The following is an 18,060-nucleotide window of genomic DNA, read 5'->3' on the forward strand; positions in this document are numbered from 1 at the left end:
ATGCAGTTATGCACAACTGACCCTGGAGGATAAATGTTAATTCAAAAAACAGTCCTACAAAGTCAACTTAGTAGAGTTTTTTCAAAACTATCAGTCAGATTTTGAGGACTTCATCAGCAGATTGTTTGGTTCAGTGATTCCATGTGTAGAAGAAAGTTTAGTCGTGATGAAGTCCACAAAATGAGACTAAAAACACCACAGAAACACATAATGCATGTTTAGGGAAAAACACAAACATTAATCTGTTTATCTAAAAACTCCACTCTGTACTGTTAAATAAACCCTCTTAACGGCAAAAAACTAAACCTCACCCAGAACTGAAATCAAACTTTACATCAATAATTCACAGCTTCTTTAACCCTCCTGTTGTCCTCATTTACAGGCACCAAAAGATATTGTTTGCTTGTCTGAAAAAATCCAAAAATTCAGCAAAAAATTCCCAAATTTCTGAAAATTTGCAAAACCTTCAGGAAGAAGATTCCAATAATTCCTTAAAAGTTTCCTTTAAAAGTTTTATTTTTTTTTTAAATCCCCCAAATTTGGCAAGAAAATTCTTGTAAATATTTTCAAAAGATGAGTAAAAATCTTCCAAAAAAAATCCTAAAAATATCTAAAGTGATTCCATATATATCAGCAAAACTTCTAATATTCTCTTCAGAACATTCACAAAAAAATCAACCAAAATCCAGCGAAATTTGCTGGATTTTGGTTGATTTTTTTGTGAATGTTCTTAAGAAACATTTTTAACATTTCTTTTTTTCCACCAAAAAATATTCAAAGATTTCCCAAAAATGTTGAAAATGTGGACATCAGAAGTTTCACTGTGAAAATATATTTTCTTTACACATTTTCAAACTTTAAACCGAGTCAATTTTGACCCACAGGACGACATGAGGGTTAATTACCCATCCAGAAAAGGAAGAAATAAAGCGTTGATGAAAAGCAAATGTGCAGATTCAAACGTGACGAGGCAGATTTGTAAAGGATTAAGAGAACAGAAGACTGCGTCAAATCGGGCGTCGCTCACCTCACGGCGTCCGCCAGCTTCTCGTACTGGATCTCCGTTCTGAAGAAGTGTGAGTTGGCCGGTTCGTAGCGCATGGCGGCGGTCAGCGTGCAGAAAACGGTGTGCAGCAGCTCGAACACCTGGTTCTGGTTGACCCGCTCCCAGCCGTGTCGAGGCGGCTGGCACAGCGAGCGCTCCATGGCGACCAGCAGCGACGTGACGTAGACGAAGCCGCCCACTTTACGGAACACCGTCCGGGTGCGGTGACTCTCTCGTAGCACCGCCAGCAAAGCCTGAGGAGGAAAAAAAAATTACTTTTAGAACATTTACAACGCTCTACAAAATTAAGTTTATAAACAGATGATAGACTTTTTTAAAAGTTTAGCTTTACCCAAAATACACACGTTGCTGCGTAATTTATTTTGAAAATATCCCACATCCTGTATTTCAAATCCTCTGCATATTTTTTTTAAGATTTCAGTATAATCTGCAGCATTACTTTTCCCAATAGTTTGGGCAAAATCAGTTTCTGGATCATGTGCATTATTTCATATCTTAATTTCTCAGGTGCAATATTTCATTTCCATGTGTATTAATTCATTTTGTCAATATAATGTGCAATATTTCAGTTCCATGTGTAATATTTCATTATTATGTGTAATATGTTCCTTTTCGTGTCCAAATTTGTCTAGGTCATGTGCAATATTTCATTTTCATGTCATTTTTCATGTGGAATATTTCATTATCATGTGTGATTTCTATAACCTCAGTATAATTGTCTCCATTATTTTATACTGTTCTATTCTAGCCTATTTTAGCTCACTTATATTTCAGTTCACTTTCCTGAATAGTTTGTGCAACACTGGTTTCTGTAATATGTGCAGCATTTCAATGTATGTGAAATATGTCATGTGCAATATTAAATATTTTAATTTCTCAGGTATATTTCACTTTAGCTTGTAATATTTCATTATAACTTGGAACATTTTGAATACATGTGCAATACTTCACATTTTCATGTACAACATTGTTAGTATAATGTACAATATTTCATTATCATCTAATTCTTCATGTGTGATATTTTGCTATTATGCTTTCATACATTTTACTGCTGTATTCTAGCCTGGTTTTAGCTCTCCTATTTTATTTCAGTACACTTCCCTTGATAGTTTGTGCAACACCAGCTTCTAAGGCATGTGCACTATTTCATATTTTCATTTCTTGGGTGCTGTACTTTAGTTTCATGTGCAATATTTCATTTAATTTTGCTTTTTTTTTTAAATTACATGTGCAATATTTTACTTCTATCTCATTTTTCAGGTGCAGTATTTCCTTATCATGTGTGTTATTATTTAAAACCTCAGCATAATTACCAGCACTACTTTTTACTGCTCTGTTCTGGCCATATTTCATGCTTATTTTATTTATAACTTATTGCTTTTCTACTTTTATATCATTTTATTTTTTCCTCAGCAATATCTGGCACAAGAATTTACTTCAGGATTAATAAAGTTTTATCAATTTTTTTTACATGTAACATAATTATTCTCTCCCATGTCTTGATTTTCACATCAATTATATTTCCGTCACCTCATTCAGTCACATCTCTATTCATCAACTCCTTTTCCTCTCATTCTTCTCTCACAGTGACATATTCAAGAGCCCCTCAGGGTTTGGGGTTTTTTCTCTCCTACATTTTTCTACAAGTTTCACGGTTTCACATTTTCAAGCAACCTAAACCGAAACATCAAACTGTAACCCAGATATGAGTCTGGGGAAATAAAAACAGCCCGAGAACACAGAATGACAGCGACAGGCGAAGATTTTTAATAAGCGGCTGAATGATGGAGGAAAAGCCTGCGATCGGCAGCAGATGAAGCTTTTGAGCGACACAGGTGAAGCAAAGGAACACAGCAGGGAAAACGATAATATTACCAACAGGAGTTTCTTAATATTTGCAATTTCTGTCCTGTCTCGGAAATATTTCTTTTCAAACTTCTCTTTTTGACACATAAAATTCAGAATGATGGGTTGAAAATACAAACCAAGAGTTATTATCTTTGAGAACATACTCTACATATGACACCAGTTTCTTTCTAGATTTTACAATAAATTCTTAATAAGTGTAGCTGAAAACCTTCAGTACAAAACAAGCGCTAATGTTATTCAGACTGCCTCATTAGTTGTGTGAATCCCACAGAGAATTAAAAAAGCAAAAAGGCAGGTTAGCATTACAGAGAAATCTAATTACTTCCTCAAATGTACCCATTTTTCACTGCCTGTGATATTCATGATTTTATGCTATGACTTGTAGGATTTTTTCTGATGCTAAAGAAAAAATCATCAGCAAGAAAATACTCTGAATTGGGGATTGAAATAACAATTCAACTTTTAACCATTTTTTGCTCAATGTACTCGAGCATAACGGACATTTTTAGCTATTAAATGGTCAGAAATTATAGAAAAATGCTGTCATATATGGTAAAACAGACTCATTTCCTTTCCTGTTTGCTGTTTGATCATCTGTAGTCATCTCTCAAACCTTGATTTGTGTAGTCATATACTCTCAATTAATGTCTGTAGCTCTAATATGAGTCACGGTGAGTAATGCTGGATGGTTTTGCATCTGATTCATTGGATTTGTCAAAAAAAAAAGAAGACTAATTTGGCCTAAATACTTATATCAACTAACATGCTAAAACCAGGCAGCTATGATGTTTAGCATCTTGGTTTAGCGTATTATCAAGCTAACTACTGCTAATTAGTATAACAAACAAACAAAACAAATAATTAAAACACACAGAATAACAGGAATTTTATCAGAAAATTGCTCATAAATCAAAGTATTACACAAACTAATATCAACTAACATGCTAAGACCAGGCAGCTATGATGTTTACACTGTTTAGCATCTTAGTTTAGCGTATTATCAAGCTAACTATGGCTAATTAATAAAAACAACAAGTAATTAAACACAGAGAACAACAGGGATTTTATTAGAAAGTATTAAAATAACTAAAATTTTGACCTGAGCCGCTAGATTGAGCTGCCCATAATGACTTGTTTGGGTTATAAAATGTCACAAAATGGTAAAAAAATGTTGATCACCGGTTCCCAAAACCAAAGACGACTTGTTCAATGGTCTCTTTTTTTGTCCACAACCCAAAGACATTCAGTTTACTGTCATAAAAGAGGAAAGAAACCAGAAAATATTCAGGTTTAAGAAGCTGGAATCAGAGAATTTAGACTTTTTAAGATGACTCAAACCAATTAAGTAAGTATCAAAACAACCTATTGCGATCCCAGAGTAATATTGATAATACAGCTGTACATTTAGTTCTAAAGTATTCTGAGTACAAGATTATCACTACACGTTTGTATGTTTTGGATAGGCACGATGCTCCATATTCGTAACTCTCTTTTCTACATGTATACATGTATATATCCCTGTTATCTCTCTATTCATAGATTTGGCTCCCCTCTTAATACATATTACCACAATACATTTCCTACCCCTCATTTATCTCAGCAAACTTGCGCATCCACACCCATACACAAACCCACACATTTACTAAACGTCACATCCAACTCTCATCTTACCATTTAAGCCATGGGATCACTTAAGGTCATAAGCTACAATGTCAAAGGGCTTCATAGCCCCATAAAGAGGAAGAAAATCCTCAACCAATTAAGAAAGATTAATTGTCAGATTGCATTCCTACAAGAGACCCACCTATCAGATATAGAACATGACAAACTGAAAAAATCATGGGCTGATAAAGTGTTTTACTCATCGCACCAGTCAGGCAGAAGGAGGGGGGTTTCTATTCTAATACATAGACAGGTTAATTTTTCATCAAGTCTTGTTCATAAAGACTCTGAAGGAAGATTTATCTTAGTGAATGGGTCTATTGATGGAACACAAGTCTCTCTCGTGAATATATATGCTCCAAATGAGGATATACCTGGTTTTATAAGTAAAATATTTACTACAATACTACAACACAGTACGGGTATCCTTCTGCTGGGAGGGGACTTTAACTGCACCATGTCTCAATTCACAGATAGACAACCTCCCTCCAAGGCCTCTACACCAAGAATGAGCAAAATGCTAAAATACTTATCCACAGAGTCAGGCCTGGTAGATGTCTGGAGAAGTAAACATCCCAAAGGCAGAGATTTCACATTTTACTCCCACAGACACTCATCCTATTCAAGAATCGATCTCTTTTTTACTCCCAAATCAGAGATGCATAGGATAGAAGGTATAAAGATTCTACCAATTACTCTGTCTGACCATGCACCACTTGAGCTAATATGGGATTTGGGCCACAGGTCTAAAACCAAACAGTGGAGATTGAATGCTTCACTTCTAAATGATAAAGATTTCCTTACACTTATAAAAACTGAACTGAAAAATTACTTGGATATAAATACCTCACCTGAAATATCACCTCTTATTCTGTGGGACTGTGCAAAGGCATATATTAGAGGATGCATTATTTCATTTGCAAGTGCAAAAAAGAAGAGAAGGGAAGCAAAACAAACTGAATTAGAGGATAAAATTAAAAAACTGGAGCAGCAACATAAGAGAACACCAACCTCTTATCTACTTGATACCCTTAAACAAGCTCGCAGAGACTTAAACATCTTATTAACAGAAAAGATTGAGGCCAACTTAAGGTTTACCAACCAAAAATATTATGAAAATGGTAACAGGGCAAGCAGATTGCTAGCATTAAGACTAAAAAAACAGCAGTCATCTAATATCGTACATAAGTTACAGTGCAATAATTCAATAATCACAAGACCAGACGAAATCTCACAGGAGTTTGCAGGATTTTACAAATCCATGTATAGTAATACGGACACTTGCACTGATGATGAGGAGTTGGCCAAATTCTTGAAAGATATCGAATTACAGGAATTATCTGAGTCTATGGCAAAAGAGCTAGACGAACCAATCAGAGAATCAGAAATACAACAGGTAATCTCCACTCTGAAAAATAATAAAAGTCCTGGCCCGGATGGATATATTAACGAATTTTATAAAACATTTAAAGAGACGATATCACCCTTGCTATTAAAAGCCTACCATTATGCACTACAATCAGGGACTATGGCTCCCTCCTGGAGGGAGGCAGCCATAGTTGTCATACAGAAGGAAGGCAAGGATCCCACTAAATGTGAATCGTATAGGCCTATATCATTGCTGAATACAGACTTACGTATACTAACAGCTATTTTAGCAAGACGCGTCAATAGAGTTATAACACAAATTATCCATCCGGATCAGACCGGGTTTATTACAGGGAGGAATTATGGAGACAATATTAGAAGACTGTTGAACCTTGTAACCCACACAGGAACACAGAAGAAGGAAGCCATGATATTATCACTTGATGCCCAAAAAGCATTCGACCGAGTATCCTGGAAATACTTATTCCAATTATTAAAACGTCTTAAGTTTGGCCCAAGTTTCATTAAGTGGATACAAACATTGTACTCTGATCCGCAAGCTGCTGTTAAAGTTAATGGGTTCCTATCAGATCGCTTTGCCCTTGAACGTGGGTGCAGACAGGGCTGCTCCCTATCACCTCTATTGTTTAATATTTGCATTGAACCACTAGCCCAACTGATTAGAGATAATATTAACATAAAGGGACTAACAATAAATGGAGAACTTCACAAGCTATCGCTGTACGCAGATGACGTTCTTTTATATTTAACTGAACCTGCAACTACAATCCCTCACCTAAAAGATCTCATTTCAACATATGGGTTCTTCTCAGGCTATAAAGTAAATGTAGACAAAACCATAGCTATGGATATAAGTGGTAATATCTCACAGTCAGTTAAACTTCAGAGTGGATTTAAATGGCCAAAGAATGGTATTAGATACCTTGGCATTCAAATTCCACCAACATTAAAAAACTTATATAATACAAACTACAAACCTATAACTCAGGAAATTAGCAGAGATCTAGACCGATGGTCAACTCTTCCATTATCTCTGTTGGGCCGTATAGAAAGTTTACGGATGAATATAATTCCTAAGCTTCTATACCTATTTCAGATGTTGCCAATCGATATTCCTAAATCCACGTTTGATAAATTAGATAGACTTTTCTCAAAGTTCATTTGGCAAGGGCGACGGCCAAGAGTCAGACTGAAAACACTACAGCTTCCTAAATCCCATGGAGGCCTTAAACTCCCGCACCTTAGGCACTATTTCTGGGCTGCACAGTTAAGGCCCTTAACAATATGGATTCAGGATCTCTCAGATACACGCTGGCTAAATATAGAGAAAAGTCTGTGTTCTACTCCCCTACATGCCTTGCCATTCATAGACATCTCATCTGGGGACATTCAGATGGGTGAATGGACCAGAATCACTTTAAATATCTGGAGGAAAATAAAAGTATCGTTTGGATTGCCTAAAACAATTTCAGCATTAACTGATATTGGATTTATGAAGGATTTTGCTCCCTCCCATATGGATGCAGGGTTTAGGAAGTGGTCAGAACATGGACTCAGTAAACTATATCAACTATATCAACTTCATGGGGATAGGAGCCTAAAATCATTTGAACACCTGAAAGAGGAATTCAAACTCCCTAACACTGATTTCTTTAGATATTTACAATTAAGGACATTTTTAACGAAACATAAAGAATGGGATAAAGTTTTGGAGCCCACTCCAATTGAGGAGTCTCTGTTAAAATTACTAACTGGAAATGAGAGTAAGAAGATTATAGGCTGTTTTTACCATACATTTTCGGATATGACCTTCAATAATACACTGCAGATAAAAAGAAGATGGGAAACTGAAATGAATGCAGATATACCAGAGGATACATGGGACGAAATATGTACTGAAGCCCAACTTGTAACCAATTCCAATTCATGGAGGGAATTCAAGTGGAAGGTAATAATGAGATTCTTCAGGACGCCAGCCATACTGTCAAAACTGGGCCCAGCACATTCTAGTACATGTTGGAGAAATTGTGGTACACAAATTGGCAACCATACCCATATATTCTGGACATGTACGAAATTAAAAACATTTTGGGAGGATGTTTTTAAAGCTCTCGAAATGATATTTCATCAAAAGTTTACAAAAGATCCAACTGTGGCACTACTGGGCCTAACACCAGTAGGCATTGACGGTAGAGCTAAAAAATACCTCTTACAAATACTTATTACAGCAGCCCTCAAATGTATAACAATTAAATGGCTCAAACCTGACCCTCCAACATACAGTAGTTGGACTGAGAAAGTATTGGAAATTTACCACATGGAACGCATAACATATACCCTGAGACTACAGAAAGAGAAATTTATGAAAAGATGGAATCCTGCCATTACCATACTGCTCCTAAGCTGATGCTACCATATACTTATACACACACACATACATACACACACACACATATATACATGAATTCTCTTTCTGCCTCTTGCCCCCCCCTCCCCTTTTTTTTTTTTTTTTTTTTTTTTTTTCCTTCCCCCCATGATAGATTTAAGCCATATCCATCTTGTTGGGTTTCCTTTTAATTTATTTCATTATTGCGCCTATCCTTGTACATGTATAGATACAGCTGTAAACAAAAAAGGAAAATTGAAGAATTGTGAACATTTATGTATAAATTGTTGAATTTGAAATAAAAACTAAGTTCAAAAAAAAAAAAAAAAAAAAAACAACCTATTGCGATGATTCGGCAATCACCAAACTGATTAGAAGGTATCATTAGGGCAGGGACAATATTTTGTGCAGCAAATTTCATCGCAAAAGTTAAGATGTTTCCCCAAAAATGACAAATTTGAACCCTACAAAGCCACTAGAGGAAAGATCAGCAGGTCACCAGATAGGAGGATTAATTCTCTGGGACCAATGGAATATTTGTAACAAATTTAACACTACTTTACATATTTTTAGTTGAAATATTTCAGTCTGAACTAGTGGTACACTGGCTCTGCCTCCATAGAGTCACACTACTAGCATAGCTAAGAGGATAGTAAGTGGATCTTGTCATACAATCTTTTAGAAAAGGTCAAGAATCTGCTTTCATGCTCGAGTTTTCCGCTCATCTCTCAGTATTTATCAGCTGTGCCTCCTGTTGTATGATGACTTCAGCGACTGCTGTAGGTGGAAAACTAACTGGGATCTATAATAATGTCTCCTGCTGGGGGGACGGAGCATAAAAGAGAAGTAAAAACCAGTGATATGTTGCGCCATTGAGCCAGCTGTTTCCTGCTCCAGAACACTCAGACTCCGACTCAGCACAATGTTTTATAAACCAATCACAGGATGTTAAAGACGTCCTCTTCCTGTCCTCTGAGCTGGGAAACTACCGCCAGGCTTCGACCGTTAAAATTTAGGTTTGAGGTGTTAACTTCACCGGCCTTGAGGATTAAATTAAACACATCAGGGGGCTCGGCTGAGATGTTACACCTATAAACGGGCACTTTTCACAAGCTTAATTCTCACATCTGTTTGTGGAGTTGCTATCGACGGTACATAAACCCCGACGAAGAGCGAAGGAGTGAATCATTTCACCCAAACGAGATTTGATATAAGTTCTCTGCAGCGGGTGATAATTAAAATCCCTGATTAGCGAAACAGGAGCAAAATGCTGACGGGTTAATCCAGCCGAAGCCCTCAGAAGGCCTGAGAATTACCTTGTCTGAGAGGAGCGAATCTGAAAATGCAATTATGCTACAGAAAATGAGCCGCCGTCTCATCCTGTGTGCGCGGATCATATATGCTTTTATGTGCGCCGCACACTCAGTGAACCTGGTCTGAAGCAATTACTGCACGGAGGGCTTCAAATGCATATTGATTTTTAAATTTACAGACTTTTCTTTCTGCAGCATTCTCACTGAAATTCACTGACAGGATATTTGCTGGGGCTGATATCATCTTACTGGGCTCTTCTCGGCCGCATACAGGAGGATATTTCTTTACAAAAACAACATTTAAGTCTATTTTGTGACATCAGAGACTCTAAAATCTCAGAAAGCAGTGTTGTTAACTGTGATTTACTCAAGACAAATCTCAGAAAATACAGATATTTTTAGGATACAATAAAAGAAAGTAGCATGACAGCAAAGTCTGATTAAGAAACTTTGTTGTGGTCTTACTTCACACAAATCACAACAAACACAAGGTGGTCTCGACTTATGTTGGAATTCCATTCTTATGGCGCGACGTAATGCGATTTTCATCATAAGTTGGAACTCACATATGTACATATGTCACTCACCTACGCTAACACAGTGGTAAAATCATAATCTAGCACATAACAACAAGACAAGTTTCCAAAAAACAACACAAACGAAAGAAAGCAAATATAGCACAATCCAATGTGGCGTACTACCGGCGAATGTAAACAAAGCCGTCTACCTCGTATAGCATCGCGTCACGACGTATTCGTCAACTAGCGTCCGCGGGAAATTTGTTTTAATGTCGCAAACGGCGTACGTCGGAATCATGGAACAAGACTTCCTTAATAAATTTACGGGAGATGGCGACATAGTCACGAAACGCTGTAGGTTGAGGACGTCGTAAACCGAGGACCTACTGCTGAATACCCACTTTCCACTGCTTGTGATGTCCAAACATGCAGATAATCTTGATTTTTTTTTTTCAGCTTAATCAGTTTTGTTAATTGTAGCTTTGTTTACTCGAGCATAACAGACATTTTTGTCTTTTATATGGTCAGAAATGACAGAAAAATGCAGTCAAATGAGGTAAAACAGACAGGAATTGCCAGTTTGATCACACCTACTATCGTGGATAAACCTTGAGATGCACAGTTATACAACTGTTTAAGGTCTACCCCAGGTCCTCGCTTTACGATGTCCTCAACCTACGCCATTTCGTGGCTATGTCGCCATCTCCCATAAATTTATTAAGGAAGTCTTGTTCCATCATTCCGACGAGCGAAGTTTGGGATGTCAAATCAAATTTTACAGGGGTACTAGTTGACAAGTTGAGCGGACGAATACGTCGTCATGCGGCGCTATACGAGGAAGACAGCTGTGTTTACATTAGCCAGTTTTACACCACACTGGATTGTGCTACATTCACCTTTTGTCGTTTCGTTTGTGTTTTTTTTTTTTTTTTTTTTTAAGTAAAGGCAAGGAATTGTTCTTTTTTTAATTAGTTTTTTGCTTTAACTGTACAGTGTTGCTATGTCTTAGATTATGATCTTACCACTGTGTTAGCGTAGGTGAGTGACATAGGTACATATGTGCATATGTGAGTTCCGACTTGTGGCAAAAATCGTGTTACTTTGCGCCGTAGGAACGGAATTCTGACGCAAGTCAAGACCCCCTCATATATCGACATTAAACAGCGTAGCCAGAAAGGGATGTGTAATATAATAGTAAGCTACATAAATTAAAAGTATTTAGCATTGCCTCATAGCTAACAGTGCATAAACATTCTGTGTTTCAGACAAATAAGACAGAGTTTGTGTTGAGTTCCTTACCCTCAGGATGTCTGTCTTCAGCTGCAGTTCGCTGGACGGAGCGGAGTGCATGAGGCCCAGTAGGGTTCCCATGTCGTCGTCACCGCTGGGCGACAGGACGAGCTGCTGGATGATGAGCAAGGCGTGTTCCCGACACTGACGGTACTTCACGATGTTGTGGACGCAGCGAGCGCCGCCAAACTCTCTGAACAGAGCTGGGAGACAAAAGAAAAGAGGCAGAAAGTGTTTAAGTCTCTGATAAACATGATGAAATCTATGGTGTGAGGCATGAAACAAGATCAATGTGTTAGCAAGTACACTAGCGCTCAAAGCTTAGGGTCACCCAGACAATTCCATGTTTTCCATGAAAACTCACACTTTTATTCATGCGCTAACATAACTGCACAAGGGTTTTCTAATCATCAGTTAGCCTTTCAACACCATTAGCTAACACAATGTAGCATTAGAACACAGGAGTGATGGTTGCTGGAAATGTTCCTCTGTACCTCTATGGAGATATTCCATTAAAAATCAGCTGTTTCCAGCTACAATAGTCATTTACCACATTAACAATGTCTACACTGGATTTATCATTCATTTAATGTTATCTTCATTGAAAAAAAAACTGCTTTTCTGTCAAAGATAAGGACATTTCTAAGTGACCCCAAACTTTTAAACAGTAGTGTATGTTGAGTTGAAAGTCGGAGTTTTAATGTCCAGAAGGTGGCTGTCTTAAGCGGCCAGATCACCATGGTAACTGATGCTGCAGTTAACCTGCTCTGGAAGAGGTTCTGTACATTATATCTGCAAACCTGTTTAGCTGAACATCAGCAATTCCACTAAACGAAGCAGTGCAATCAGAGCAGCCTTGCAGCAATACTAGGATTTCAGTGGAAGCTGCATGTTCCTGATCACCCACAGAGCTCAGGACAGGTAGAAAGAACGAATTCTATGATCAAAGAAAAAGCATTTCGATAACAGGGTTGAAATGGCCTGATGCCCTCTCAATTGTGCTGGATTCAATCCACAGCACTGCAATTCGGCCACAAGACTGAGGCCCCATGAGGTCCTCATTGGTCGGCCTATGTCCACAGGAGCTAGCACACCTTTGACCCCACACAAAGTCACCCTGTCATCAACTGATGAATACGTGACTAAGTATGTGAAACGTCTGACTGAGATACTGAGAAAGTTTCATTAACAGGTCTCTGATAGGCTCCTCAAACCATCAGAGGAACCCATTCATCCTTTCCAGTGTGGTGATTGTGGACTAATCAGATCTTTGGAAAAAGAATCTCTTTCTCCTAGGTGGAAACGTCCATATCAGGTACTGTTGGTGACCTGGACGGTTCTGAAGGTCGAGCAGAATGGGGGCATGTGACTGAGGTCAATTTCTACTGTCCAAAAGCCAGGTGTAAAGGAGACGACGGTTACATTACTCACCCTGGCTAAGATTCAGACGGTCAATGGGTTTGGAAAGTTTTTGATCCTGACCAGGTTAAAGTGACTAACAGTCATAACCCGATTTCTGACATGCCTGACTTATGGTGTTTTACATCCCATTAGTTGATGTAAAACAGTGAATTCTTCTTTTAAACCACAGTTGACATCTTGAGAGAAGGTTTAGTTTGAGTAGAGCTTTTTAAATCAACTGTAATTATAATTATCACAGACATACTGTTAAATAATGCTGATTTTGAAACCTTTTTAATGACAAAATTGCTTTTAAATGAACTGTTTTATGGTTTTAATGCTTTTGATGAAGAGAAAATGACCCTTACATGAATCAACTGTTAAGTGAACCTGCCTTTTAGACCTTCACAAGGTTCATTTTTCAAGCGTTTTTGTTGACTAAAAGTGAAGTTTTTTAGGTTTCTATCTTGTGTGCCATCATATGTAAACGTAGTAATCAGTTCAAAATGTACTAAAAAAAGAGAAACTCATATTTCTCGTTGCTTGTAATACTAGAGATATTTATTCAAGTCTGTCTGAAAGAGCTGACACTTAAACGTCCTTTTCTTTGCTGCGACGTCGATCTTGATCCACCACATTGTTGTCAGTTTGGAGTTTCTTCCTCCTTCACTCACTTCAAGTGTCTCCAGATAAAACCTCCAGCTGAGAGCCTCCAGAGTAAAATGTAAATGCAATCAACGTGTCGGAGTGAAGTGCTACAAATATCACAACGCACCGCCATGTTTTCTGACGAAAGCCAACAGTCATCGTCAAGGTCAACGAGAGCTGTGGCTGCCGGTTGGTCGTGTTTGTGACTCATCGCATTTCTGCAGCCGACTGAGACACAAACACAAATTCAGAGGGTCTAATAGAGATTTGAGGTAAATTCAGGTTTAAATCTGGGTTTTTAGGGCTACAGTATCATTTCTTATACACATTATAACTTATGCTGCACAACTCACCTCCTTCTGGAGCAAGAAAACAGATCAAAAAGTATAAAAACAAAGAAAAACTCTCTGGGAAAACGCCATCACCATTCCTGGAAGATCTCACAAAGTTCGATGCTTGAAGACTGAGAGGTAGGAGTTTTAGAAGAGCGTCTAAACTTTTTGCTTTCCCTGACATACTAATATATGAGATATAGAAGAGTTTCAGGGGATTGTATTGTTTTGTTTCTGTTTGCTGCAAACAATTTCAAAACAACTGCTCTCTAAGTGTTTATAATCCTAAACCTGAGACTGATTAACCCTGTAAGACCCAAATATATCAAAAAATAAATATATATATATATATATATATATATATATATATATATATATATATATATATATATATATATATATATATATAAAATCATATTTTTAAATAAATAAAACTGATGTATTTCTGCAACAGTGGGTTTTACAGGGTTAAAGCATTAAAGCCTTGTTGACCTTATAAGATCTGCATTAAGCCTATTTATTGTTTATGTTTTTAGATTTACTCTTATTTTCAAGGCAGTTTAACACTGACAAAGTTACAGCGGGAAGAGTAAAGCTAAAACTGTCTTACACTCAATAAGTAGCAGATAATTAAACGTAAAACACAACTGTAATTAAAGATTTGCTCTTGCTTTATGACGCAGAAGTCAAATTAATAAACCTCTTAACCTACACACACATTCACACACTTTTTGTCCATCTTTCACTCTTTCTATGGTTTTTGCTGTCATTCTAAGACACACAAGGCCCTTGAAGTGGTTGAAATTTTTTTTTTGTTTGTTGTGGTATTTTTTCCAGCATTTCTGAGCCTCATAACTAAGAAAACAATGAGATCTTTCATTTGCAATACCTTGTTTTGACCGACCACTAATCCAATGGGGCGATACGACTCTTAAAAGTTTACCCAAAATGCGGCTTTGCAATGTTTTCTCCTGTGAACTATGAGAAAACAGGAAACACATCTAGGGTACCAATCCTTGTTTCTGTTGTTTAAGGTGCAGTTTTGCAGTTGAAACTCCAATACAACCCATAATATTGATGCTCAAATGTGCCAAACAAAAACAAGATTTTGTCTTTAGACTGTGACACCTGGCGTGGATGTAAAACTGATTTAGTTGCAGTTTTTAACAGAACTCAGATCTGTTTTTCAGCCCTGAAAGTAGGTCTGGGCGATATGGCCTAAAAAAAAATATCTCAGATTTTTTCACAAAAAATCCCGATTCACGATTTATCTGATTTTTTTTTTTTTTTTTTTACCCCCTACCTAATCTCTGCACGGAGTCCAGTCTACTTTATGCAAATGAGCTGCAGCCCTCTCCAGGTAAACACACCATACAGCAGCTGGAAATGCGCTGCATGTGGCATGCTGGTCCGGTTGCGGTGCGTTTCCTGCTGTGATCAGGTGTGTTTACCTGGAGAGGGCTGCAGCTCATTTGCATAAAGTAGACTGACTTCTACTTTATGCAAATTCAGTGAGGCGTGCGCAGATTCCACGCATCGTGAAACTGTCCTCAAACTTCTAAACTAGGCGTCGGTGACATAAAACAAGGACAGATTCAGCTGCTGCAGATTATTTCTCGCCTCAAATGCTTTCAGAAATACTTTTCGCTGACGTGTTTTTGAAATAAAAGGGAAAATTTGCGGCCGAGCCACTGTGTTTATCCGACTTGTCTGCAGGACTGTCCAGCTGAAAGCTCGGTCATGTGACCACGTAGCGGCCTGCTGTTGGTCAGTGCTGTCATGTGACCATGTTGTGGTCCGCTAGTGACCACCGTCCGTGTGATTTTCAGATGCGGTGCGTTGCCGTGCGGGAAAATAGCATCTAGTGGACACGTACCTTTAGATCTGCACCACTCGCCGCCATGTTGTTTGTGTATCAAGCGCGGGGGGGAGGGGGGAGCACTCTGAACTACGGGAGCCCAGCGGGAAGGCGTTGGTGGAGGATGTTGATGAGAAAATCGATTTTCATTAAAACAAATCGACATTAAGTACAAACTCGAATTAATCGATAAAATCGATTTATCGCCCAGCCCTACCAGAAAGCTTCGTGTGTCTAACTGCTGTATTGGTGAAGGTATGAGGCTCAGAGGCAGCGGAAGAAGAAATACGTACTTTAAATGACCTGTAACTCTGAAAATATCCACACTGTGATGGTAAAACTTTGCATGGCTTCATTAAATATACTAACGTTACTGTACATAAAAAATCAGCTGATTCTTTTTTCAGAATTGTTTGATTTTCAATGCAATAACTGTGCTTTTAGCTAGTAGGTTTATAGGCTTATAGTTTGCTTTACTTGTGAGAAATACGTCCATGGTTGCAAATGGTCACCTGGTGTCAACACCGCCACTCTTACAGCTAAATTCACAAACTCTGAAGTTAAAAACCTGATAATGAGAACAGATTCTGGGTATGTTGAACTTGCTTTGTAGTACAAACCTTGGACCTGGCGGGAGAAGAGTGACATTTAGGGAAATTAAATAAAGATAAGAAGGTCAGATTTGAAGCCTCAACAGCCACGATGGTAGACAATCAGTGTCTTTCTCAAGGCCTCGTCAGTGAGATAAATATATGCAAAAAGAAACTGAAGAGTGGACATTTATGCTGAACTATACCACCACATTTAAGTGGTGATTGCATAATTTTTTCAAGTGTTCAAGGTCAAACCTGATGCAGTTAATCAACTATAAAATATAATTTGTGTGTCATAACGCGTAGCCTTCACTGATCCTGATCCTTATCAAGAGAGACATCATCCGAGTATGTTTTTACTTTAAATACTTTATAATCCAGTGTACTGCAGCTTTGGAGCTCAGTGTGCCCCAGTTGCTGTGAAATATTTCACCCAGTGGAGCCTCACGGAGACGCAAAGTTGAGAGAACACGATTTTAAATCAGGTCATTTTCCTTTAAGCCTGTTTTCTAGTTCTAGTGATTGAAAGTTCTGATATTAAATGGCATAACGAGTACCTGGAAGTTAATTGTAACGGAACATGAGGTCTCGTTGTGTCATATATTAAACTAAGACGAGTGTTGCTACTGGAAGAAATGTCCGCCTTGTGTGTTTGTGTGTTTACCTGCGTTGGTGCTGGTGGTGTTGGAGCCCTGCAGCAGCACCGTCAGAGTCTCCATCACCAGCCAGGCCAGCTGCTTCTGCTCCTCGGCTACCGTGTTGTTTTTGCAGTCGGCTAACAAAGAGAGAGGAGAGGGGTTAGCGTTAGGCGGCATTAACACTGTGAGCAAACAATGACACAATAAAAGGAAAACAGCAAAATAACTGAAGGATTTACTGTCTGAATACTGGCATATTTGGCTTATAATGCTGGCGATGTGGCTCAGTGCGCGTCAGATTCTTTCATTTAATTCGTTTTTTGTAATGTTTTAGATTTATTTGACTTCTTAGCATGTTTTAACGACCTACAGGAACAACATATTGCTGTATATACACCCAGCAATGCAAAAAAAAATTATATTTACGACTTGAAATAATTTTTTACTGATTTTTTTAACACCTAAAATCGTTTAACTTCTCACTTTCTAGCAGTGATGAACTGTGTGCCGAGGTGTGTTGCCGAGAGTTTCACCTGCAAACACAGCCTAGTGTGAAGTTACTGTTTTAAATTTGCAGGAAATCAGGTTAATTTCTGCATTTAGCAAGATTTCACATTGTCTCTGTGTAGATTATAATTCTTCAAAGTCAGTTGAACCCCTCAGTGCTCCAGCAGAAAGCAACTGATACTTAAGGAGCTCTTTTCCAAGAAGCTTCCACAGTTCTGACTGGCAGGGAGTCACAAGTATTTATTCTCACCACTAAACCTTTGTCATTCTTGTTCTTGGATAGTTTTCATTTCTATTCTATTTTTTTGTAATGGATTTTGTAACGACTGCGCTGTTTTGTTGCATTTATGCTGCTGATCCAAAGAGCTGCTAAACTGCCTTTCTTTGTTTTTCAACTATTCCATTCTATTTAAATCCCATCATTCAAGGTGAGAACTGCCATCTTCGAACTAGGGAAGTGGTTATTGAGTTTGAGGTGAGAATAAAAGCCTGAGATTCCTCTCGAGTAAGTCAGAACTGATGAAGCCTCTTGGACAAGACGTCAAATATCTCCAAGAACCAAACAAGTTTAGCTGCCTTCTCCTTGAGCA

At 38.0% G+C, this 18,060-nt stretch overlaps 1 protein-coding gene across 7 annotated transcripts in view; it reads right to left on the minus strand.

Moving 5' to 3' along the window:
• wdfy3 (WD repeat and FYVE domain containing 3) overlaps nucleotides 1-18,060 on the minus strand; it is a 174,963-nt gene that overhangs the window by 97,482 nt on the left and 59,421 nt on the right. For all 7 annotated transcript variants that reach the window (XM_055011774.1, XM_055011771.1, XM_055011773.1 and 4 more), the window contains exons 10-12: nucleotides 16,990-17,100; nucleotides 11,503-11,696; nucleotides 1,028-1,299 (exon numbers count right to left, since the gene is read on the minus strand). In XM_055011774.1, the coding sequence (XP_054867749.1) occupies nucleotides 1,028-1,299; nucleotides 11,503-11,696; nucleotides 16,990-17,100 (577 nt within the window). The remainder of the gene's footprint in view (nucleotides 1-1,027; nucleotides 1,300-11,502; nucleotides 11,697-16,989; nucleotides 17,101-18,060) is intronic.

The sequence above is a fragment of the Amphiprion ocellaris genome, chromosome 6 (genome assembly GCF_022539595.1).
Source record: "Amphiprion ocellaris isolate individual 3 ecotype Okinawa chromosome 6, ASM2253959v1, whole genome shotgun sequence".
Taxonomy (NCBI): Eukaryota; Metazoa; Chordata; class Actinopteri; family Pomacentridae; genus Amphiprion; species Amphiprion ocellaris.